Source organism: Hoplias malabaricus, chromosome 14 (assembly GCF_029633855.1).
Source record: "Hoplias malabaricus isolate fHopMal1 chromosome 14, fHopMal1.hap1, whole genome shotgun sequence".
Taxonomy (NCBI): domain Eukaryota; kingdom Metazoa; phylum Chordata; class Actinopteri; order Characiformes; family Erythrinidae; genus Hoplias; species Hoplias malabaricus.
This window is the reverse complement of record NC_089813.1, coordinates 36,540,552-36,566,672: the sequence shown is the minus strand read 5'-3', so window position 1 is coordinate 36,566,672 and position 26,121 is coordinate 36,540,552. Positions and strand designations below refer to the sequence as shown.

At 44.9% G+C, this 26,121-nt stretch overlaps 1 protein-coding gene across 2 annotated transcripts in view; it reads right to left on the bottom strand.

Moving 5' to 3' along the window:
* Window positions 1–25,363, bottom strand: part of plxna3 (plexin A3) — a 587,367-nt gene extending 562,004 nt beyond the window's left edge. For both annotated transcript variants that reach the window (XR_010795288.1, XM_066643219.1), the window contains exons 1-3: window positions 25,202–25,363; window positions 10,537–11,832; window positions 4,697–4,879 (exon numbers count right to left, since the gene is read on the bottom strand). Coding sequence is in view for 1 of the 2 variants with exons in the window: in XM_066643219.1 (XP_066499316.1) it covers window positions 4,697–4,879; window positions 10,537–11,727 (1,374 nt within the window). In the remaining variant the exon portion in view is untranslated. The remainder of the gene's footprint in view (window positions 1–4,696; window positions 4,880–10,536; window positions 11,833–25,201) is intronic.
* Between the last annotated feature and the right edge of the window lie 758 nt (window positions 25,364–26,121).

Genomic DNA, 26,121 nt, shown 5'->3' with positions numbered 1-26,121 from the left:
TTAGTGTTTGGCGAAACATGATCTATAATCTCAGCCCATTTGTTTGCCTTCCAGAAAGGAGGGCCGGCCCGAGCTGCTTTCGGTTTTTTTGGTGTAAACAAGTACAGCTACTCCGCGAGGCACTCGGCCAATGGAAACGAAGCGAGCGAACATTTCATTGATTGCAGATACGGAGATGAAAATCATTATCCTTATTCACCGCAGCTCCAGATCCTCTGATTAATGACCTTGCCCTGGACACACCCACACAGAAGCATGAAACCAATCACAAACACCCCCCCCACACCAGGCCGAGAGCAGCTGTCTAATTCAGCAGAAGAAACCCCAGCCCGCCTCTCGCGCATTAGCTCTGCATTAGGGCAGATATGGGCAACATTCCACAGTCGGCTTATAATTGTACACACAGCAGAAAGCCCGCTTAACTCAGTGAAGGCAAAAGTTGGTGTGCTGCTTTAACGTGCACGCAAGAACACAAGTCATCACTGACTCAATTAATAGGGGATTCCACAAGTTTCTCACAACTTCTGTACAATGGGAGAGCTGAAGTGAAACGGCTCATTGTATGGACTCTTTACTTCTTTACCGCAGTGTGGATAGGAAGTCGTGGTTTCTACAACTCAAATGTAATTATTTCATTTACTATCCAACACCATTAACAAAAAGACACGTATCTTCTGTGTTTACAGCGGAACCGTCAGTCTGCCTGTCCTCGCAGGGGACTAACTGTTCCTGACACACAAAAGACTTCAGCTTTGGGTCAAATACGGGTCGATACGAACAAAATGTATATCACGATATATTTCTTAATTTTAGTCGATACGATATAATTCAGATATCAATATTAATATGACGACAGCTACGTGTGAGCAATCCCAGTTCACAGCTGTGTGTCTGTGGATGTTGTGTAAGAAATGTAACAAAAGAAATGTAAATAATATTGGTAATAATAACAGAGCTAAGTGTCTTATCACTGATTGGCCAATGTAAACAATGTGCCAGACTCAACACGTAGAATTGTAGGAATATAGTTTGTTGCTAAAGGCAGACAATACAATGTTATATAATATAATATAATACTCTGGGTGACTGTCTGTGAGGAGTGTGGTGTGTTCTCCCTGTGTTTGCGTGGGTTTCCTCCGGGTGACTGTCTGTGAGGAGTGCGGTGTGTTCTCTCTGTGTCTGCGTGGGTTTCCTCCGGGTGACTGTCTGTGAGGAGTGCGGTGTGTTCTCTCTGTGTCTGCGTGGGTTTCCTCCGGGTGACTGTCTGTGAGGAGTGTGTGTTCTCCCTGTGTCTGCGTGGGTTTCCTCCGGGTGACTGACTGTGAGGAGTGTGGTGTGTTCTCCCTGTGTCTGTGTGGGTTTCCTCCGGGAAAGCGCTTACAGATAATGAATGAATGAACAATATAATACTGTGAGTTTTACAATACACTTTTCTGGACATAACCTTGAATAACATCAACATTTAAAGGGCAGTGTCTAATCAATTTAGGCAGAGCTTGACTGATTTTTTTTAATTATTTCATCAACAGGGATTTAAAAAATACTATTAAAAAATGCGATATATATTTAGTGAAATTATCTCACAGTATCGTCATATAATATTTTCCTTCATTGACCACCGGTACACGTCGCTCAGCCCTAATTACAAAGACTTTTTTTAATACCTTTTTTCACCTGCTTGATTCTGATGCTGTGCCACTGCTCATGAATAGCATGCATTAATTGCAGTCCATTATGATTAGCTTATTAGAGCCTAAAAGTGTGATAAGAGGTAATACGTAATTAATTGTGCAGCACCAGAACCTTCCCTCATGCAGAACAGCAGCGAGAAAGACCTTCATTCCAAAGACCCCGAGCTGAAAATACAAAGATTTCACCACACAATGAGTGTTTATTATGATACGCATTCGCTAAGCAGCGTATATGGAGGGAGAGAGCGTTTAAAAATATCATCAGCACAAAAAAATATACCAAGCGCTGCGACAAACACTAATTTCTGTCTTTTTCCAAAACAGAAAACGGCCAAAAATCACTGAAACTCCAGCTGAAAGCCCGTGACCTGCGCATTTGATCATGAATCCCAAAGCTGTGGGTGGCGGGGAGGTATATTATAACATGCATAAACACACAAACTCCCAATAAATAACGCGAACGGAAAACAAAACAGGACCTGTCCCTTAGGAGTGGCCTTTGGCCTCAGGGCTGAAACCAGGATGGATGAGAGGACATTTATATTTCCCTGTTGGGTGCTTGGACGCAGAACACACAGCTCTGTAGCATATTTCACCCACCCCTCCCCCTCAAAACTCAACTTCATTTTAATTATTATGTCTGCGGCAAGGCAAGCCAAGCCAAGTCAGCTTCTCCGAATGATTTCTTCTGCATCCTGTGTCTCGCATCGAATTTATCGGATTTAATTTCTTTAATGCGAGATTGTCTCGACGAACTGCGCAACCCTCCTCCGGCGGAAATGCATTTTTCACGCAGATGCATGTTGCTGAGAAATGTCGAATTCAAATGCCAATGGGGTTCCTCTCTCTCTCTCTCTCTCTCTCTCTCTCTGTTTCGCCTCTACTCTCTCACGCCCATCTCTGATGTATGTCAGAGGTTATCATACACGCAGCTTGAACCATTTATTACAGTGAGAGAAAACCCACAGCCAGAGACTCCACCCTGTCTCATTTTTCTCTCCCCGAAGGTCCTGAGTGCCTGCTGCTCAATCTCTCGCTTTTTGGAGTGCTGCCACAGGACAACCATGTTTGGTTACCCACAGCACCTTTCAATAAATGGTTCTGGATAACGGAACAGAGTCTAATCTCCATCTGCCGCATCTGTAGTGTACAGCAGTGTATAGAAAACAAAAACGGTGGAGTCTTCTTGTACTTAATAAGAGAACAGAAACCCAGTGTCGAGTTAAATGCCCATTGGAGACCGTTCCAAGTGAGTTTTGGGGCCGTTTTCTAAGTAAAGTGTAGTCACGTGATCTAATCTGGGCACAGATGTGGTTAGATGTGGCTGTGAGGTGGAAAGTAGACATATTCCATATGTGCTGTGTGTATGGAGAACAGATTAGCCCTACAAGCGTTCCCTATTTTGAACATTTCCATTAGGTTTCATTCGGTGGCTTGTTTGGCTTTGCGTTATTGATTGAAATGCTGAAGCAAAACGACTTGAATGTCATTCCCAGTCCTAGATTTTGTAACACGCTCGTAAATACGATATTAGCTTGCCAATCGTTTACGTCAACGGGTCCGTTAACTACTCCCAACTACAGAATCTATGACTAGAAACTACTAGAGTCCACATTTAAAACCTCTAAACAAATAAGAGAGTGTACTGTGTTGTTTTGGTTCTGGTGAATTGTGCTCAAATCCAGCTCAAAATGTGTAACAAGTTGTTCCCAGATGTGTATTCTCTTTTTTTTTTTACAAGATTACATCTAGCTCTGTGAGTACAGGGACCGCAGTGAAATTACTATCAGTGGCAAGTGAACATATGCTCCAGATGCAACAAATAGAGATTAGTCTCAGTGTCCATAGAACGGTTCTGTACAGAAGCACGCGTCCCAAACCCTTGTGGCCTGAACGCCAGCTCAGCTGGAGTCACTCGGGTGTGTCTGTCAGTAGCCTGGCTTCAGAAAGATAGAGGAAAAATGCAGTTTGTAACTTGTGTGGGGTATTTTCATAAACTCAGCAGTGACCGTATTATTCTTTAAACATCTCCAGCTGTTCCCTGCTCACAGATATGGTGAGTCATAAGGTGGTGGACTTTTATTATTGCTTGCGGGCTGTGCGTGCATGTGTGTGTGTGTGCGCGTACTGCTCGGAATGAAGGGTGGATGCTTTCTATGGGTTGCAGTATATCTCCTTGCAGAGGAACACATGTGCAGCAGTATGATAGGATTAAATGCAATTCAACCCCCCTAAAGCTTCATTGGCACATTCTCGCTCGCTCTGCCACGGCTGACATTCACTCGCTCAGCCACCTGTGGCACTGCTTACACACCGGGATTTTTTGCAAAGATCAGTTTTCCGAAGCTAGTAATGCTTCCGTGCTTCTGTACGATGACCTCACACTCAACACGGGACTCGGAGGTGATCCGACTGGCTTTGCTCTGTAAAAGATCCTTGTGTCCAAGAAAGTCTGGAACTTTCAGGAGCGCGAAAACACAGACTTTCTCAGGTTATTGACTGAACATAAATGGGTTCAGTCCAAACATTCTTAAAATTCCTAGCCAATACCTGACATCACAAATCCTTAGCTTTGTAAATCCTTAGGTATGACACATCCCAAATGTTTGGTTTCCCGAAAACAATACGGAAAAGAATGGTGAAGGGGTGTATCTGTGGTATTTTTACATTTTGAAACAACATTCAATGCTGTATTGGAATCTTTACATTAGCTCTATTTACATGTATTTTGAATCATTCCTCATAAACATCTACCAGTCACCTGCTGTACAATAAAACCCCAAGAAATTCCAAGGACTTCCAACTACAGCGACATTAGGAAGGTCCCTCCACAGCCATATGTAGTCAGACACTGTATCCGACACTGTTCTAACAACCTCAATTCAATCAGGCTAATCTTATCAACATCCAGCAGCCATTACATCCTCCACTCACAGCTGGCTGCTCCTCCCTGGCATCCAAAGCCAAAAGAACAGGCTCACAGATGGAGCCTGGTAGAGCTTTACCTTTTTAAGGTGGCCCGTGCGAGTCCCTACGAACACCACCGAGTGATCTCCGTATGTGTAGGCAGCCACGGCGGCCATGCCATCTGTGCGTTCGTCGTACAGCGGCGTTCCCTCGATGACCCGGAGCCCTCCCAGCGGCTGATTCAGGACCAGGCCGCAGAAATCATCTCCGATCTGCTTTGGCTGCGGGAGCACAGCAAAAGGAGGGAGGTTAACACAGGGATAAGAGAGAGAGAAATAAACAAGAGCAAGTTAGCAGCCAGGAAACAGAGGCGGCCATTTTGTTTTAGGTTCGTTTTCCACATGAAAGAATAACCTATATTTACAGTACTGTGTAAAATCTTAGACACCTAAGATCACTATTATTATTATTATTATTAACATACTTAATTTTATTAACCAGTAAAACTAGTTACTGGATGATAACCTCAAATAATACTGGACTGTCACAGTTAGAGATCTGGAGTAAAAGGGATAGCACATGATAAAAAACAACTGGTGTATGTAGAAGTTAGAGCACCCATGGCCAAATGGCACGTTTTGAAGATGTTTTGTAGAAGCGAAACTGAAAAACCATGCTTCACACTTCTGCTTATTTTACAAGCACACTTTCTCTTCATTTTTCTGGTTTATTTAAGTGTGGCTTGCACAGATTATAGTGCATTATACATTTAAAATTGTAACATAAAACAGTGTTAAAACCACTTTACGTTGATTCCTCTTCTTTTTTTTTATTGTCGGGAATGTTGTGACAGCTCTACACTGTTAATACAGTTGTATACAAACACTGTACACATATCTTATTATTTGTCATTTGTCTGTAATGTGTTTTGACAGTTCTACACTATCCCAGGAGATTACTAGGACTGCTAGGCCTCTAAGGACCCCAAGGTACTTATAAACTGTAGACAGACCACCCTGCATTCGGAGGTTAAAAGATCATTTTGAGCCCAAATCGGGTGATTATTTAAGTTTACTGAGGGCAGGGACATGAGAAAAGTGTACGTGGGGGAGAGCATTCAGCTGAAGGCCACAGCGGCAGAAACAGACAATTAATCTGACCTTGGGAGGTTATATTGGCCTCTGTTGACAAGCTTAAGTGCTAGATATGGTATCAGAGGGAGGAAGTGGGGGAGAGGAGAGAACCCCTCAGCGGGAGGGCTGTGGGATTACAGCGCCGCTGACACACACCCATCCAGCAGACATGACATCATCCGGCTCCACAGCTCACGGTGAGGAGCCCAGCAATGCCATTCTCCAAGGTTTGGCAAACAGCTCTCAAACACACGGAGAACACGGTTCCCAAAGACTAGAATACACTCTCAGACCAATGTGGCACTGAGGTTGTACCCCACAGGTCACTACAGGTGTTATATTCAATTGCAGAGGATTTTTATTGTGGATCACCTTAGGATTTTGACACTTAATTGTAGTTTTTCCAATTAAAACCTTAAAATACAATTCCACAGCACTGGCACAAATGGTATAACAAATGTGGAAGTGGCTGGGGGAGAGGAGAGCCACCATTTTCTGATGTTCGAGTCGTTTGTGAAGACGTATTCCAAAATCAATAGCATTAGCGGACATCTGCAGGATATCGCAGGGGCTAATGATGATGTCATCGAGCGCTGACCCGCTCCTCCGATCGTCCGGTGAACTATCGACTGCCTCGTGCCACAGTCACAGCGGCTCCTCCGTCACTCCCGTCCCTCCTCTCCTCTCTTTTCCACCTTGCTCTCTTACCCCGCATAAAGATTCACTCTCCTCAGAGGTCAGTCTACCCTCCCGATGACATCAGCAGCACTAATGCCCTGCCATCCCCTCGCCCAGGCGTTTGATTTAACACTACAGCCTTCCGCTCAGCCTGCTCCTCCTGGGGGCAGATATAACTCAGACACTAATGACGCTCTATAATGTTCATGGATGAAGGTGATGCAGCATATTTTTCTGGGGTAGCATCTGGCTCCTGCAGTTATTCCTGCCGTTTGTACACTGATCTGAGGTCAGTGTCTCTCTTATACAGCTGTATATCATAACGCTGGGGCTAACGGGAGCTAAACCTCTATCAGAAGCAAGGCCAGAGCACAATCACCCAGCAAACAACATTCGATCAAGAACGAGAACCAGACACTCGATATAAGCCATTTGGAACATGGGACGTTTACAACATTAGAACATGGCCAATGCTTTCATTATTCACAAACAAGTGGAGAACCTTCTAGAACAGTGTAAACGAGAACACTGGAACCGTGGGAGAATGGGTGGAGAAAATATTAGAGTGGTGTGAACAATGTGGATGTAAAACCTGTTGTAAACATTGTGAACCGAGGAGAACATTCTAGAACAGTGTGAGGACTTCAAACAGTCTAGAAGTGTGATAAAGAGAACACTGAGGCTAGTAAGCGTGTAACAGAATGGTGTGACTGGGGAGATCACTCTGAACACCGTCACCAGGAACAACATTGTGAACGTTATGAACTGAGAAGAACATTCTAGAACAGTGTGAAGACTTAAATCACTTTAGAAGCGTGTAACAGAATGGTGTGACTGGGAAGATCACTCTGAACACCGTCACCAGCAACATGAACGTTATGAACTGAGAAGAACATTCTAGAACAGCGAGAATGAGGCCCCCAAACATCAGATGCAGGTTCAACACAACAACCATTGTCTCTGGGGCTGTGAGAAAAATGGCTCCCTAACCCCTCATTAGTAGTGTGCTATTCTATTTAGTTCACTTGAAACACAAGTGAATTTGGACTCTCTGTTGCTTAGTAACAAACAAACTCGCAATGCATCCTGGTCCACATTGAGCTTGTGTATTAAGCTATGATATCCACTATAAAGTACAAGTGCACTGTGGGAGATTGTGTTGATCGTGCACTAATTCGACTTTAGGATTCGGACACTCGAGAGAGGTGTCCTAAATCGTAAATAGGCAGCCATTTTGGACACATCTCGGTTTGCTGGGTGAGTCATTTGCTGTAATTTGCCGGACAGTTTTTGGGGGTTATTTGTACCCTGTCCTCAAAGCTTCAGCCTCCTTGGCTTGGTCCTTTGTTCCAGTGGCCATCTTAGAGATCGTAGGGTGTGTCGGGGGGTGTTGCGGGGGACGAGTGTGTGTATGAGTTAGTGACAATGGGGAGGGGTGAGGTTATAGGAGAGCCTTGTTTTTCTGCTTGTGTATGAAGGATAAATGTACTAAACGAGGCAGGAGCACGCACACCCTCGTTATGAGGCACTGGGCCGCTGCTGTGCATGAGAACGGCCTAATAATACCCTGCAGCAAGCCGGCACCCATTTGCATCAGTCATGGGGAACCCTGGAGCTACCTAATAAAAACAAGCACAGCCACTCCTATAGAGGAAGCGGGTCATCGGGCTCTTTCTCTCTCTACCTCTCTCTCTCTCTCTCTGTGTGTCTCTCTCTCTCCTTCTCGTCCATCTGCTCGGACTGGCCTTAGAGGTGTTGTGCCATTGTTCACGGCACTGTTACACAGCTAGACAAATCATTGTCTGCGCTAACAATAAAAAAAAAACCCTTTCAAAAACATTTCCCATGTCCTAGTTCTTCATTTGGCTGGGTGTGAGTGCAACATTATGTTGATGTTATGGCCTTTCTGGAAAGCAATAGTGGTAGAGCCACTATTGTGTGTTCCCTTGTCTGGATTTGCAAGCCAAAGCATCTGAAACAGCCCTCACTCGGTCATCAAAATATGTTTAACCTCTGCAAAAGATGGGAGTTATGCAGGAAATTGTTAGCGATAGCCAATAAAATAAAATATAAATATAACTCAACTCCCTCAAAGGCATTGTAGACCCTCGGATGTAGCTTGAATCAGCAAAGGATCCGTCAAGACCAACCAAAAACAACATCCTCGCCAACGTATATATACTAAACAGCATCCTGTTGAAAAGGATCTGTGGACAGTTCGTTTTAAAAGGAGCCCAGAGGCAAAGCTTGAAGGCAAATAAATAATATAAAATCATAACTGCAGCTGTTATTCATCTATCCTCAGTCAATTATGGCGGATAAATATTTAATCTTTTTATAACAGTAATAATCTACAGACAGTACTCAGAGGTAAATTAGATCCACCATACAGTCGTTTCAAATGTCACAGCGGTGGAGCCTTTGACGTCCAGCCATCGTCTTTCCCCTGGAGTGATAAGCCGGGCTTCGCCATCCTGTTTACCTTCCATGGATTTTTCATCACAGGTACATTAGCGCAGATCAAGTCATGTAATCGCGTTAAACGCTCTACTCTTACACACACATGCTCGCTGATGAGCCTGCATCGGATCATAATGAGGTCACCGAGCATCATACATGACATCCGCAAACCGGCCTTTCAGGGAAACAAACAGACAAACAAATGGGGCACGTAAACTATTGATCCAACAGATTATTGATTAAACAGGGCCAGAGTGATACTTAAGCATGCTCTAAATTACAAAAGACATCCATAAACTGAATTATAGGGATGTAAGGTACATTAAGATAGCGACTCCTGGCTACGACATGCTTTTTACTCTGCACAGGACCAGCTCCATCAGGCAAAGTCTTAATTGTATTGGGGCCATTTTATAAAATAATCCCTCGTTCAGCGCATGTGCTCATTAATATGGGGATGTGGAGCCTACCAGCACACACACTGTGAAACAAGACCACCCTGTCATTTTCTTGTGGGAGGTTTCATCTTCATTAACTTCACATTGCACCAGTAAGACCATGGGCATCCGATGGTTCAAACATTGTGTCCTGAAGGCGGTGCCGTGTATCAGGACGACAATGCACCAATACACACAGCGAGACTGGTGAAAGATTGGTTTGATGAACATGAAAGTGAAGTTGAACGTCTCCCATGGCCTGCACAGTCACCAGATCTAAATATTATTGAGACACTTTGGGGTGTTGTGGAGGAGCGAGTCAGGAAATGTTTTCCTCCACCAGCATCACGTAGAGACCTGGCCACTATCCTGCAAGAAGAATGGCTTCAAATCCCTCTGACCACTGTGCAGGACTTGTATATGTCATTCTCAAGACGAATTGACGCTGTATTGGCTGCAAAAGGAGGCCCTACACCATACTAATAAATTATTGTGGTCTAAAACCAGGTGTTTCAGTTTCATTGTCCAACCCCTGTACTTTAGTTAGTGTCGTCCCCCCTCCTTGTCTGAGTCTCACCAATCACAGCCCTGGACCCACGAGAGTGCAAAGACAAAAACAAGAAAGAGAACCAAGCGAATGTGGCTAACAACCAGTGCTTCTGCTCCTCGCCCTCACACTGTACTGAGTTGTGGCTCTTTCTTATTTAAAGGAACAGGTGATGAATCCTGGCAGGTTCTGAACAGGGCTGTTTAGACTCTGAAAAAAGGCTGTGGTTGTTCAAAACCCTCACCAACCTTTCATTGAGACCCCAGAAATGTGTTCACTTCCTTCATTAATCAATTGAAGACCATGTTTCCAGTCTATGATTGTACTTTGAAAACTAATCATATCAGAACACGTAACACCTCACAGCAGGTTTACGTGGTGGATTCTGCTTTGAATTAGAAGGTTACAGCCCTCTTTGCTCAGCACTTTAGCTTAATGATCAGGACAGATATGGAAGACACAGGGAGGTGGTCAGAACAGATGACCAGATAAGCCGTCGTTTATCAGCCGAGGACAATTTCAGTTGTTAATTGCTTAAACTGATAAGGTGCATGTATGGGTTTACTCCTAGTAGGCTAATTTAGATTTAGATTTGTTAAGTGTTTTAAAATTAATAGCCAATAAGGAATGTAGAGTTAAGGAGGTAAAGGAAGCGAAAAAAGATATCAAGGTTCTACACTCACAGTGTTGATGCAGGGAAGTTCCTTATTGAGCAGCCATGGTAGAGATAGCTTCCCTTCTCCACGGTAGCAAGACTTGATTCTCTCGCGCATGGCCAGGTTAATTTGGTGGAGGGTGAAGAGGCACAGCACTGTCTCCCTGGGTGGATTCGACCGGTTCTTCTGGCCCTGGGAGAACACCACAAAGAGCACATCCTCATTCTCTGAAAGCCCCAGGGCTTGGGCCAGAGCTTTGCCCGGCCGGTGCTTGTAGGCAGCCTGGACCAGGCGGTACTCCGCCCCGTCTTTGGTGCAGCCCAGTGGGAACTCGACGTAGGAGTAGAACTCGGTGTCGTTGGAGCACATGCGTACGATCTTGGAGGTGAAGAACTTCTCGCCAGATGCGTCCATCTGGGTAAGCTGGGTATCCAGCTGCAGGGTGAGAAAGTAGATGTAGGTGCGGCTAGAGAAGCCGTAGACGTAGTAGATGTCGAAGGCTGGGTACAGAGACAGGGTGTCCGAGGGAATCTTGATCTGAGAGGAGACAAACTCATCCTGGTAGACCAGACTGAACATGCTCACGCTGTCCTCATCCTCCACCAACCTGCGGCTGGACAGAGTGGGGAAATACTCAGACTTGCCGTCGATGGCCGCGCCGATGAAGAGCCTGCTGTCGCCTTTCTTCTTCTTCTTCGGATCACCGCCGTCATCGTCCCCGACGACAACTCCCGCCATGCCATCTGCCTCACGGGCTCCTGAAAGGTAGTGCTCTTTGCGCGAGTGAGGTTCCCCAAGCTTGAAGAGATCATCCAACCGGAGAAACTGGCACACTCCCTGCCAGATGCTTCCACAGGCCACCAGCCGGTTGCCAGCGTAGTCGACCAGCAGAAGCTTGTTGACGTTGTCAGAAGGTTCCAGCTTGTGGACACAGGCACGGACGTTAGGAGGCGGATAACACTTGGCATTGTCTTCCATGGGCCCCGTCTGGTGAGAGCGCAGCTCTGTCAGGTTGGACGACAGCTTATAGACTCGGTTCACGGCGCCCACGAACACCTCGCCCGTCCTGCGGTGGACAGTTAGGTGCGTGAGGCTTGTGTCCTTCACCCGGAAGGTGAAGCCAGCCTCCGAAGGTGCCCCCGTGGGGGATGCTGGGAATGCTGTGATGATCCCCCAGAGAAATGAATAGCAAAACGTTGACAGCCATGAGGGCTTCATGATTCCGAAGCTTTCTTCTGGAGGGTGGGGGCGGGGAATGAGACAGAGCTCTTCCCTCAGGCTTTACAAAGACTTTCTTTTCTTTGCAGTTTCAGTAGTTCATGTCTGGAGAGAGAGAGAAAAGAAATGCCTGGGTTAGTTTCAAAATGGATTATGCAGGCAAAAGCAATGTTTTATCTTCAAAAGTTTAATTGCATTAAGCAATGAGTGGAAAACTTTTATAACCCCGCATTATAACCTCACTCAATTCGTCCATATAAAGGCGTTAATGTCTGGGAGTGGACACTGAGCCAGTGAGGAGACATCTGTGTGAAAAGGCAGGGAGGTGTTTTGGGGGGTGTTAGAGGGATTTGGGGCGAGTGGGGGTGAGGTATTGATTGAGTGGCTTCTGTTGATGCCAAGCCTGGTCACTCCCACCCCTTTCACTCAATGGATTGCTAATAAACCTTTACAGGCACTGCTAACGCTAATCCACAGTACATTTGTTAATTAGGCGGCAGCACTTGACCAGGCTTAGGGAAACGAGACGACAGGGGACCGGGGCAAACTTAAAGCGAGAAAGCAAGAGGCAGATAAAAACTGGACAGTTACACGGCACACTGTGTTAACAGTAGAGCTGTGCAATATCGGTTCATTCAAAATTATAGCAATCAAGCAAGGGGTAGTGAACACACACACAACCGCAGCAGGGGGCTATGACCACCTTTGGCGCCCTGGGAGCAGTTAGGGGGTTAGGTGCCTTGCTCAAGGGCTGTGAATGAATATGTTCTTGCCGGTTCTTTGAATTAAACCTGCCTCGCTTCTCTAACCTCAAGGCCATGGCTGTCTTCATTACTGTGTTCACAAAGTTGCCTAATTGTTTACCGATCTTTTGTAAACTGATATATTTATACTAGACTTTGACTTTGACTTTAATGATCCCACATTCAGTTGTTACAGCAGCACACGATCTTGAGCATTGGACAAAGTAATGGAAAAAAACAGTAACACAATAAACAATAGAGTACTGATATATTACTATATATATATTATGATATATATTATAGGGCGGCACGGTGGCGCAGCAGGTAGTGTCGCAGTCACACAGCTCCAGGGGCCTGGAGGTTGTGGATTTGATTCCCGCTCCGGGTGACTGTCTGTGAGGAGTTGGTGTGTTCTCCCTGTGTCTGCGTGGGTTTCCTCCGGGTGACTGTCTGTGAGGAGTGTGGCGTGTTCTCCCTGTGTCTGCGTGGGTTTCCTCCGGGTGACTGTCTGTGAGGAGTGTGGTGTGTTCTCCCTGTGTCTGCGTGGGTTTCCTCCCACAGTACAAAAACACACGTTGGTAGGTGGATTGGCGACTCAAAAGTGTCCGTAGGTGTGAGTGAATGTGTGTGTCGCCCTGTGAAGGACTGGTGACCCCTCCAGGGTGTATTCCCCGCCTTGCGCCCAATGATTCCAGGTAGGCTCTGGACCCACTGTGACCCTGAACTGGATAAGGGTTACAGATAATCAATGAATGAATGAATATATATTATACTATACTATTTTATGGCCCAAATCGCCCATCCCTAGTTAAAAGGTCAGGTCGTTTAACATAAGTGCCCCGAAGATCAAAAGCATTGCTCTTCTGCCCAATCACCACCTCCCCCTACACGGCACAGTGGCAGAAATGAAAGTGCTTTCAGCAACTCTCCCCCGCCCTTTGTTTCTTACTCCCTGTCCCTCTCTCCCACTCCTCTTACTCCCTCTCTGTCGGTCTTCTTGTGTATTTTCGTCTTCCTCTTTATTTCATTCCTCTCTCTCTCTCTCTCTCTCTCTCTCTCTCTCGTTCTCTTGTTCTCTCGTTCTCTCGTTCTCTCTCCTGATTTTAGCCATCTTAGCTGGGTTAGCAAGGGTCACGCTAAGCTCACACAGGAAGAAAAAGGCTTTACACACTCCTCAGATTCAGTGGTTTGTGGTTTCAGAAGGTTTTTTTTTCCCCTTCCCTTCCTGCAGCTGGCAGGGCCCTACAGGCCGGCCTTAAATTTGGGCCACGGAGGCGCACGTCCAGGCCATTGCCAAGTCATTTTGTTTTACTTTTAACTTTCCATCAGCGAGGTGCTGTAAATCAGTGGCTGCATGATGGCCAGCGCTGGCAACACCACTGAATTCCAGCCATGTGAGATCCTATCAGGAACCTCTTTTGCCACGGCCGAGCCCCGGCTCTTTTCATCCACCCAGGTGTATAAATAGCCTAAACAACCATTCCGGGATTATTTAGCTAAACTAGGCTAACTCAAGTGCGAAGCGAGTGAGAACGTGAAAATTGCTGAGCTGCTCTCCATCAGGCTAATGCACCACTGGCCTTTCACAGCGCTAATGAACCCTAATTAATCACAGCCAGCATTCCTATACACTCCCATTCCCATAAGACACGGATGCAAATATTGCAGAAGAAATGATTCGGCACCAGGTTCCCGCCTTTGGGTTTCACGCAAAGCCGGAGTTCATTGCCCATTGTAATCCGGTGATGTATTGTAATACATTTCCTGACTAGTGGAAGATGCTATTGAGCGGCAATCACAGTGATTTGATTAGCGCAGTGGAGGCCCAGGCTGGTGCCAGGAGGAAAGCGCTGAATGATGCTGCAGCTTTCGGAGCCGAGCTGAATGCTCCGAGCACATGCCTATGACGGTTGCGACCGCAGGCACTTGTTCACCCAGTCGAATGATTACGCTCGCTAAGGTAGGCCTTACACCCAGGCCACAGCTTTCTTTTTACATCCAAATAAGTCTCCATTAGCTCCATTCTTTTCTCCGCACGTTCAGTTGTGTTCGTGAAGTCAAAACACTCACTGGGTGGCCCACGTCTTAATTACGTCAAAAGAAGCGCTGTAAAAAAGCCCCAATTAATCCAAGACTAAATCATTTCAGTAGATTTTCAATGCTTTAAAAAGAAACCTGAGTGACCAAGTTAAATAAACGTAATGAACCCACCAATAAGCGAGCGGGGGAAGACGTTACACTCATACGTCGACACTTCAGTCTTCTGCATGAACCCAAATATTTTTTTGAAGATGTGACAGACACGCTTTAGTGCTCTGCAAGTTCTTCAGGCACATCAATATCTCTGACAAATGCCCCCTCGTGACTCCTCTGCTCAAACTGCACTGGAAACGCGGAAGCGTGTGGAATCCTGATGAGAGACTCTGCTGCTCAACACGCAGAAAGACACAGCGTTCGGGCCGGGTACAAGCACGCCCTACCTTTCCAGCGCCCAGGTGAATCTGGTCCTCATCCTGGCCTTTGTTTATTATGCTAATTTTAGCCGAGCGCTGCCTCTGTTTGGCCCTCATTGTACGACGCTGACGAATTACCATTTCAACGAGATCAATCAGGCGCAGGAGAAAAATGATGCTGGATGCTGCGGCTTGTCACACGAGTCCAATACAAGATTAAAATCACCCTGGTACTCCTTAAAGGAATGGCTGGGTGAAAAATGTAATATACCCAATTTTTCACCCCGTCATGATGGAGTGGATCAGGGAAGACACGCGCAGAGCTAAACACCTACAAACATTCACCAGAAAACAACAGCCACATATTTGATTTTTTAAAAATACATCTCCGGTCTTCTCTCAAGACTCTCAGACTGCATTCGGCTCTTCGTTACTGTCACGCGGGACTGACATAAGTGCGTGGGGTCTCAATGTTGCAAAATATTTATTGCCTAAAACGACTGCGTTTACAAGACTTGCTGTAACCTAAGCCCCATCAAGTGTGAATGACTTAAATGACGACCTAAATACAAGCTAAATTTAGGCACTAGGACTGTTGTCTAATAGAGATTAATAGCAGACACGTTTTGAGTTTTAGTCCTAAACACACTATAGATTTAATCTGCCTTTCCCAAACTGGGAGGCCTGGGTTATGGTGATATTAAGGGAGGGTGGGGGTGGGTGCAGCAAGGCTAATGCAGGAGATACATAATCAAAGTCACTATTGTCAAGTCCACTGTAAAAGTCATTTGTGAGTCTTTAGACTTAAAAAAAAAATGTCCGGGCTGAATTTCACAAACGTCCGCCATTTTGTTTTTCTAGAGTTTACAAAGAACTACGAGAAGCGTTTCGTTCACAAACTAGTCCCGCCCTCCCCTACTCCGATTGGTTCGCTTGAGTGAGAAGGGGGCGTGGTGAAGTAGCCTCAAATCTTCTGATTGGACGGTCTGACTGTTGAGCTACCGTTATTGGTCGATAACCTTCTCTGTAAACATTTAATTGGTCAGTCCGCTCGTCAGTAGTCCTTGTTTACGTCAGGCAAAGCTCATGTACCCACCCTCATCTCGAGCAGCTATGCCGAAACATAAATGTAAGTTCTCGGATGAATTAAAAAAGAAATTCCCATGTTTTGTGTAGAAAATAAAGGTGTAAAAGACCTAAAAGCACACATAGGTTCAGCTAAGAATACAACGGCAGCGAGGGGCGTGACCTCACCCCCAACCAAACGTGTCCTCTTTGTCACCATCTCAGATCCGTCACCCTAGTTTTGTACTAATTACACATTTAAAATAAATGTCAGTGGAGTGTAGAAGCAAAAGATTTCTAAGTGTGTGTCAGAGGGAGTAGTGGTGGGGCGTGGGGTTGAGACCCATGGCTCTAAATTATGAAGTCAATAAGCAGCAAAATTAAAAGATCTATTAGTTAACTTATAGCTGGTGTTCAAAATACATAAACAATTAAGTATCAAGATTTTCTGTGACTGTGTCTACAGGCTGACTTCTAAACTACACTGTACTTTCTATTGTGTGACAGAGGTCCCGCACCTTGTCATATACAACGCAGAGGACAAACGAGATAAAGAAAACACACACAGAGAGAGAGAGAGAGAGAGAGAGAGAGAGAGAGAGAGAGAGAGAGAGAGAGATATCACTAGTCCATCTAATCAAGGACTCCAAAACACTGGTCTCTTCACACCACTTTTGTAATGAGGGTCAACAGCACTTGATTAGAAAGAAGGAGGGGGGAAAACGAAATTGCTCTCTTCACGGGATTAGGAAGCCTCTCTCTCTCTCCCTCTCTCTCTCTCTCTCTCTCTCTCTCTCTCACACACACACATACACACACCCCTAACAGCATGAAGACTGAGCACAGTTTAACCAGACTACAAAAATACCAAAAGAGCAAAGGATCAGATTTCAAGACTTCTTCCATATTTGTAGCTTCCCTTAATCTTTTTAGAACCACTTTTATGTATTTTTCTGCCTTCTTCCAATTCAGTTAAAGTCATTTCCTGCAGCAATGGGGCCTCCAGCCACCGCACAACAATGCCACCATTCTGTGTGCACTGATGTGTACAAACCCCATGGTGGGACCATGCAGGTACACAGGTGAATGGCGCACTGCAATGGGAGACAGGACGAATCGCTCTCTTTGTAGTCTCTTGTTGTAAATGCGGCCAAATCATGGTCTCATGCCTTTCCAGCCAATGGCAACACAGCCAGGTGTTATGTGGCACAACTGGGATTTGAACCTGAATCCCCACAGCCAGCGTAACGCACCGGGGGGACTCAGCTTGGCATGTGTTCCGATGTCTCTCTTCCCAACCTTTGCTGAACACTAAGGACTGTTTTTCCCCACACTGCTGAGTTTGCCCTCTCATTCACCCACGGTTTCTCCTTTAAATGTCCTTCCGTCATCTAACACAAGCATGAGGAAGATACGGTGAATACATACGTGGTTTCAGATCTGCCTGTTTAAGCCACTTGATCTACCATTCTCAATTTAGTTACCAAGTTTACCCCATTATCCGCCCCAGGTAGTTCACCACCAGCCTCTGCCCATTAAGCTATGCTACAAAGCTGGGAGGGTCCATTCTAAATCATGATTTTATGAAGTCAAAAACGTGTAATTCAATTTCATTTGTAACACAAACTTCAATTCAGTGACCTACTTTGGGACTTACCAGGTATTTACACTTTTATAAACGTGGATCTAACCATACAGTCAGATCCCTGGAGCTGTGGCTTGGCTTGGTACCAATAGCAAAGTTCTTGTATGATAAAATGACATTTCCAATTGGTGTGGAACAGCGTTTGGTTTTAAAAAGTACTACCCCATAACTATCCAGGCTCTAGAGAGAGATGTGTATTCTACGTAGCTTTATAATAAAGTGCATTGTGAACTCGAACCTACTGAAAGTCTGAATGGATCATCAGTGAAGCATGAGGAAGGATAGGGTTAAAAGCCAGTCGTTTGAAAACTTGACTTGCCTGCTGAGGAGGGTTTTGCTTGTGCTCAGCCTCCTGTCTCCACACCCTGATGTCCAGCTCTGTAACACTGACGCTGCCACTGACAGACTAACAATTTTCACATAGCTCTCTTTCAGTGGGTGTATCTGCCGACAGAAATGATGGGGCATGAAAACTACAGCTCAGCAGTGTTTCCATGTGTCAGGACTGATGTGAACTGGCACTACGCAGGGCATTCTTCACCTAATGTTAATGCTTCTCTCATGGCTATACTTTTTCTCTACAAACACGGCGGCCAAAGCCAAAACAAATGAACCGTTTGATGCAGGAGACTGACAAGGCCCCAGGCAATTACTATAAACTGTATCTTTTGGCAAGACGTTTGGTGAGCTACTCCGTCCTCCTGCCTGCACGACTGCGTTTCAAATTAGTCAAAGAAGGTCACGGCCTCTGTATTGACACAAGAAGTGAATTCCGCAATAAATACATTGCGCAACTGAGCTCCGGTGACCGGCGAAACAATGGTACTGAGCAAAGTGGACTGTAAGGGTCAAAAGAGGCCAACGAGGGGAATCGCTATAAGTTCTCGGATTGCTTCCTCTTTTTTTGTTATGCTGGTGTTCAGTGTCATCCTGCAGGAGACTGGGGTCAGCCCTTCTGTTTACCTTCGTTGTGTCACTCATCACACCGACTGAAACAAAGAGACTATTTGCCACTGTAACAAGCGCATTTCTGAGATCTTGCAGGAACTGAAATCTAGGACTTTATTGTCCCAGAAATAATTGCATTAAAAATGATTATTGGCATTTTAATACCATTTTACACTATTGTAGTGTCGCAGTCACACAGCTCCAGGTGTGTTCTCCCTGTGTCTGCGTGGGTTTCCTCCGGGTGACTGTCTGTGAGGAGCTGGTGTGTTCTCCCTGTGTCTGCGTGGGTTTCCTCCGGGTGACTGTCTGTGAGGAGTGTGGTGTGTTCTCTCTGTGTCTGCGTGGGTTTCCTCCGGGTGCTCCGGTTTCCTCCCACGGTCCAAAAACACACGTTGGTAGGTTGATTGGCGACTCAAAAAAGTGACCGTAGGTGTGAGTGTGTGAGTGAATGTGTGTGTGTGTGTTGCCCGGTGAAGGACTGGCGCCCCCTCCAGGGTGTATTCCTGCCTTGCGCCCAATGATAATGTAATCATTGTAACAAGTGCACTGAAAACAGGCCTAAGCACAAATTCCACACCCATCACTGTCTTTACAAAACCTCATATCTATCGCAAACACCATGTTCACAGTGTTCCAAGTCAAGGTTTAGACGGAAGTCGTAGCATTTCTTAACTGAACCCATTTCCACAGATAACACTCCATCCACGTTCTGATGTGGAGAACTGATCTGAGACCAGTTTCTTTCCGTATTACCTAAAGATATGAGTGTCAGCACTGTCAGCTGTCAGCTCCTATTTCCAATGCCACTATTCCACTGCTTTTCATCAACACAATAAAAGTACAGGCAGTTGAACCCTCTGCCATGATCCAGGGAGCAGGTTACGTCTTTATACTGTCCTTATCGCTTCCATCAGCTTGTGCGAAGCTTAGTCTAATAACCTTTTTCCTGCCATATGTTTGAAGAGAGCAAGAAAAATCCACCTGTCCTCGCCAAAGAAAAACAAAAGATCTCATTAGAGATATCAGCGAGGGCTGATCCTTCTGTGGAGGCGATGAGACCAACATCAGAGCAGAAACAAATCCAGAGATAGACCTGAGTGATACATCTCGTCTATTCCAGTAAACAGCTACTTGGGCCGTGCAGCGGTATTGATGTTTCGATTCAGGGGTATTGACAGGTATTGAATACACTGTTAAATCTAATGTGTGCTATTTGTTTTTGATTGATTTAAATGACCGGTGGACATTATTGGACGGGAGATACTGGAGGGAACCCATGCAAACACAGATAGCGCGTTTCCAACAAAAGAACTCTGGTTATTGGCCCGATTCCCTTCCTGATTATTAGAACCATGGGGCTCTCTAGTGAACCCAAGGATACGTCACCTTCAGGGGGCGTAGCGGGGGCTCAGTTCCAGTGTTGCTGTGGCTGAATTCAGTGCCAGAGCTGTAGATAAACGGACAGCGTCATTGTTTATTCTTTGTTTACAGCGGGTAATGATCAGAATGATATATGATATACGTGAGTAAATGTTGAGTTCTGGGCCGTCCTGCTGAGCTTGTGAACAGCGGAGAAGAGTAGCCAGTGTGCCTCGTGTCTGGATAAACACACAAAACAGAGCATGTTCCTGTTTTTCTTCCAAATATTTATTTATATAATGCCTTGTAAATGATCCCTGTTCAGCTCAACTGTGCAATAACACTTTTTTTGAGGATGAGTCTTAAGCCTGACATGCCGCCTCAAGGAACTCTTCTTTGTTTCCAACTGGGAGCGAACTTTTCTCATTCGGTGGAAACGAACCGAATGGACCAGAGCAGAGGATCGAACCCAAGACCCCAGGACCCTGGAGCTGTGAGGCACTAACTGAAGCACAGCTGTGATGCTTTTGACCAATATTTTGAACAGTTATTTGATGTCCATGTCCCACTCAAAGGTTTCTTTGGTGTAATTTGATTAGAAACATCACAGAACAAACCTGGCCAATCACAACAAGCTATGTCAGCTTTGTATAACATTCCCTTAACACAGAACAGCAGCGCTCTGTTCGTTAACTTCATTAATGCAAACAATAGCTTTGGTTTCTTTGTTTTAAAAAGGAATTAAATCTATACTTAGGACGTAGACAGAGAAAGACAGAATAAGAGAGAGCATCTGACTTAAAGGGAGAGAGCGAGAGCGAGAGAGTCAGGGCGAGTGAGCACAGACAGTAGCTATTGTTCAGCGATCACCACCTCCAGTGACTCCACATGGCAGCTCAGCTCAAAGCTCACTCACAGGATGAGGGCATGCCGGCGCCGTTTGATCCCTCCCCAGAAAACTGACAAAAGGAGCAGAGAAGCCGCAAACGACTCTCTGCCATTTCAGCACCCAGCTCTGGACCCTGACACTCGCAGAAAGACAAAAAACTAAAGGAAGAGTTAACAGTAATAGCTCAGTATGCAAACAGGGCTGGGCTTTTATTGGGTTTATAGATGTACCACGACATGAAACACACATCAAAACATCTCAAATCTACAATCTTGCCTATTAAACTGTCATAACGGAATGAAATACCTACTGCTGCAATTCCCCTGAAAGGCACACGTCAGGCGGACAACAGTTGTTTACACAGTCATAATCTGAAGACTAAACAGTACCATACAAGGAATTTCATAATTACTGAAACCCTTGTTCATTGTTGATGTTATAAAGAGAGATGGCAAATTGGAAAGCAATGGGTAAAGGGTCAATATCAGCACAAAATGCTGGGATACGGAAAGAAAACTCTGGTTTAGCTACTTGTGCCTGTGCTGCAATACAACAATGGTTATATTAGTAACAATGAAAACAAACATGAGCACACGTCTTTAATGATAATCATATGATACAACGCAAGTTACTAAATATGTATTAAATAATGATATCTTTAACTAGTTTTGTAATACTATGGTTGTTACTCCAAACACAGTTTTAGTGTAAAATACACATTCACTAATACACAGCTAATACACCTCATATCACCACATCAGATCTTGCTGATTTGTGCTTTACCCGAGCAGGGAGTCAAACCCTCGTCTTCGGTTCTTAATTGGCTGTGGGTTTTTATTACCAGAGGAGGGAAGCAATCTTCAGTCATCAGCTCTTATTGATCTGTGGTTAACTGAACCGAGACTTAAACCTTGTCTACTGTATAGAAAGCAGTGGGTTTACTCACTACACCAACCACCAACATTAAAAGTGGGTTTTTAAGTATTTTATAGATTGAAATCCATGTAGTTTCAGTATAATCTTGGTCCATAAACATGACTATGACACTCTGACTGACCCTTCAAAATTAACATAGAAATAGCTGCATATTAATTAGTATCCATTTACCGGTCTACACAGTGCCACCAAATCTACTTTATGATGATTTCTATAGGAACTCCACAAAATTCCACTATAGCTGCAAGTCATTACAGCCTACTATTAGATTAGACTGAGATTTTAACATCAGTATCTTTATAGGAAAACACATAGCAGTACTCTGCCATCTCTATGTATGATATCTCAGCTGGTAGTGGATAGTTTCAATATGTATTGTTGCAGTGGGAATGTTCTTGACAATTCAGAAAAATACAAGACAATGACAACCGTTGCTTTGGTCTCTGATATAAATTCTCAACCATTCCCATCCCTACAGCCGACACATCGCCAACTCACCTAAGTGATGGATGACCAAATGACCTTCTGCCTGAGTGTGTGCCTGCAGGCAGTGAGGCTACACTGACATTAACATCTATCCGAACAGAGGGTCACTGTATGTGTATGTGTTGATACAAGTGAAATCTGTCAGGATGAACTGCACAGACGAGTGATTCAGCAAACAGAGAGACTGATGTCATCACTGAGTGATTTAATCACCCATTCCTCATCAGCTAAACTGCTGGTGAAGAGAGCCACCAGATTTAATGTACATCTGAATGAATGAATGCTGTGAAATGTATATGTACCAGCATGTTTTAGCATGATAAATATATCTTACATGTTGCTACTTTTTGTACATATTAAATATTGCAACTGAAAAACACAGAAAATATATGTGAAATTAATGAGATGAATAAATACACAATGCCAAGTGGATATCATTCCCTTTCAAATTGTGCTCTCTGTAGTGATAGAGCACTCTTCGGTACCTCTGAAATTAGTCAATACCTCACTGATATTTTTGTGGCTGCCATCAAATCCTCTCAGCAATGTTTTAATATCTACTGCAGCCTTCCCAGAAAAGTAGAGGCCGTTACTTCCCCGAACAAACACAAACTCCCTGGATTTCAGAAAGAAACACTGGGTGAACGGGTTAATAACCGTTTGTCCACATATCGGTGCCTTCTGAGAGACTTATAAACACAATCCACTTTGTGTGAAATGTCGTGAATAAACACTACAAAGCCCTAAAAACAAGGCGAAGTGGTCCGTCTTATTTTACCTCAGCTTTCTATTTTGGCCGCACGCGCTGTAGCCAACCGTCGCCATGGAGGGTATTAGCCTAGTCCACACACTTTCACTAAAACCTCCACTTAGGCTGAGGAAAACGACTTCATTCCAACGTGTTCTCTTTCTCGACATGAATAAAATATACCACATCAACACAATTACTGTCCCTCGCTTTACTTCTGGCTGTATTTGTGTTGATACAATATATTTTATTCATGTGGGACGCGCTTGTACATTTGAATGAAGAACATTGAAGAGCGCTGTTTATCTCGGCGGCGCGTGAGGTTTCTGTGAGGAAACAACTAGCAACACTAGCATTTTCTCACTTTTCCTTTCACACATTCGGTTCTGAGTCCTGTGCGGTTTTACGGAACCAGAAACAGGGTAAACAGACTGTTTATGTCGGTGAACGGGAGAAAAACGGCGAGTGCTCGAGCTTCTGCACGCGTCCGACACACACACACACACACACACACAGACACACGGAGAAAAACATGGATCTACACCTAAGGGAGGAGGCGGTGGTTTCTCTTCAAATTTAGCATAATTTCAGTGTATTTGGGGCATACATTTTAAAGCGGGTTTTTTATATGCATTGGGCATTCACACAAGGAAAAACAGTGTTTGCCTCTGTGATTTAAAAGGCTAAATGTGAAAACAAATACTATACAGTTGCTATCACCTTAATTAGTTTTGGAAGATCTGCTTTGGTACAGCACTTTGTTGTATATAGCTTTCAGGCTTTAAGAGGGTATTTTAAGGTGATTTACTGATAGATAGATAGATAGATAGATAGATAGATAGATAGATAGAAACACCTTTCCATTCCCAAAGCACCTTGATGACTAATAATTAAAACCACACCTCTATATCAAAGACCATAACAACGCTATTATTTCTGGTATTTCAATTTTACAAGCTGCTTTGCAAAGTAACTACTAAAATGCACGTTAGTGGCAGCTACTTCTCTTTAAATGACGCACATGTGCCAGTGTGCTATGAGCACCACCTGCTGGAAGAATCACAGACTGCCGTAAATGAGTGAAATTAAAAACCACTGCAAATTTTTGGTATTTTAAAATTTGATTTTTACTTTTCTGTGACTGAAGGGAATGTTATATCAGAACTATGGGTTTTTATAAATGTTATGTTTACAAAACTTGTGACCACATTATCTATAAACATATGTGTGAGTGAGATCCGGAATAAACCCCTGCTACTCCAAGGTTTGTGAAAGTTTATTTTACAACATGGGCAAACGCACGGCGTCTGTTTGTTCAATTCTGATTCTGAACCTTTAAAGAGAGAATCACGATGCGCCCTAGAACTGATGCATTTTCCCACCCCTAGTAGCTGCACCGAGAATCCAACCTCATGCTGGTGCATGGGCAGCGATGAAGCCTTGTGCATGAAAATAGCCACGGATTTTGCGAGCCCCACTTGTTTATCTCGGAATAACAAATAAGAAAGCGACATTAGAGTCACGTGACGGCGCTTGAATTCTAGGCTCATACAGATGTGGAGATGTTTAGAGAAACACCTCAGTATTATTCGGCCAAAGTGGGCAGCCTGGAGCAACACTGGCCACGTCTTTGAGCACTTCGGTGGTCACGTACCGGGGCTGGGCTTTCTCCAGTTCTGTCCGGAGGTGAAGACAACCCCATAGAGAGGGAAAGCACGTTTCAATGAAGGAGAGCACGGACGGCTCCCTTCCCACGCGCGCGCCCAACTTACTGTGGAAAACGGCACAGGCTGCAATAGGCTGGGTCTGTGATTATCTATTGTGTGTGTTTGTGTGCGTGGTTGGGAACTGATACGGCTTGCAAAACACGCGTTTTTCACACTGCTGTTGAAGATGCAAAGCAGATAATCGTGCATATTTAACATCTGTTAGTCAAAGTGTGATGTTTAACAACCCCAAGCCCCTTTGTTCTAAAAGGTACTGGCTGTGGAGCGTGTTTATTTGGACCACCATTCCGCATGCACTCGCCGCCCGAAGCCGCCCCCCCCCCCTAAATGAACAGGGCAAACTGCTCTGCCACCAAATGCTGCCCCCTTTCCATTTGGTCATCAGCCTTTAGTGCTATCCGCCGCGAGCTGAAAACACCGAGCATCACACAGTGAGGGGAAATCTCAGCCGAGAGCCGGAGCTGAGAGCACTTACCTGGCTTCAAAGTGCAACAGTTACATCCACAGCGTCTGTCCTAAAGCCCTGGGAAAGATAGGCGAGTGGTTTTCTTACAGCTCGGCCTCGTTTGCGCAGAGAAAAACGGACGAAAACACGCTGCACGCCGCCCGGACGACGAGGCAAACCTCATAACCTCGAGAAACCGTCTCGCTTTCTCCAGCGGCGTGGGGACGGGAGCTGGCCCTTTAAAATGGAATGTACCATTTGTAGCGGATGGGGGGGGACGTTTGTATTGGGCTTTATATGGAAGCACAGCGCATACATACCACGGCAATACAAGTTGTGTACACGATTTAGACACATTTTAAAGAACAAGACTATTAAATATAACGTTTAATTAACTGTAGATATTTATTTCGACATTCTTTTGTTTCCAAAGGGGCACGTTGTATAAAATGGTCGGGGCCCGCCCTTCATTTAGTATTTTTGTAGCAACCCAGATGTTGCATAGAGAGAAGAGCTGGCTGAGACAGACCGAGAAAGGCATTAAAAATATCAGAGTCTAAGAAAATGATTCATGAATTCGGTTCAGGGATTTACAAAAAAAAAAACCCACCTCATCTGAATAATGGTTTTTTTTTATATACATTTCATAAGATATTTCCTTTGCTTGTTAAAAATGCATCTGATTACATTTGGGGATTTATGTCTGATCACATATGAAAAATGTGATCCCAGTCCCCAGGGAAATACATGTATGTGATTACATGGGAGGGGGGGTGGGTGGGTGGGTGGAGGCGGCACGGTGGCGCAGCAGGTAGTGTCGCGGTCACACAGCTCCAGGGACCTGAAGGTTGTGGGTTCTAGTCCTGCAGTCCCGAGGAGTTTGGTGTGTTCTCCCTGTGTCCGCATGGGTTTCCTCCGGGTGTTCCAGTTTTCTCCCACAGTCCAAACAC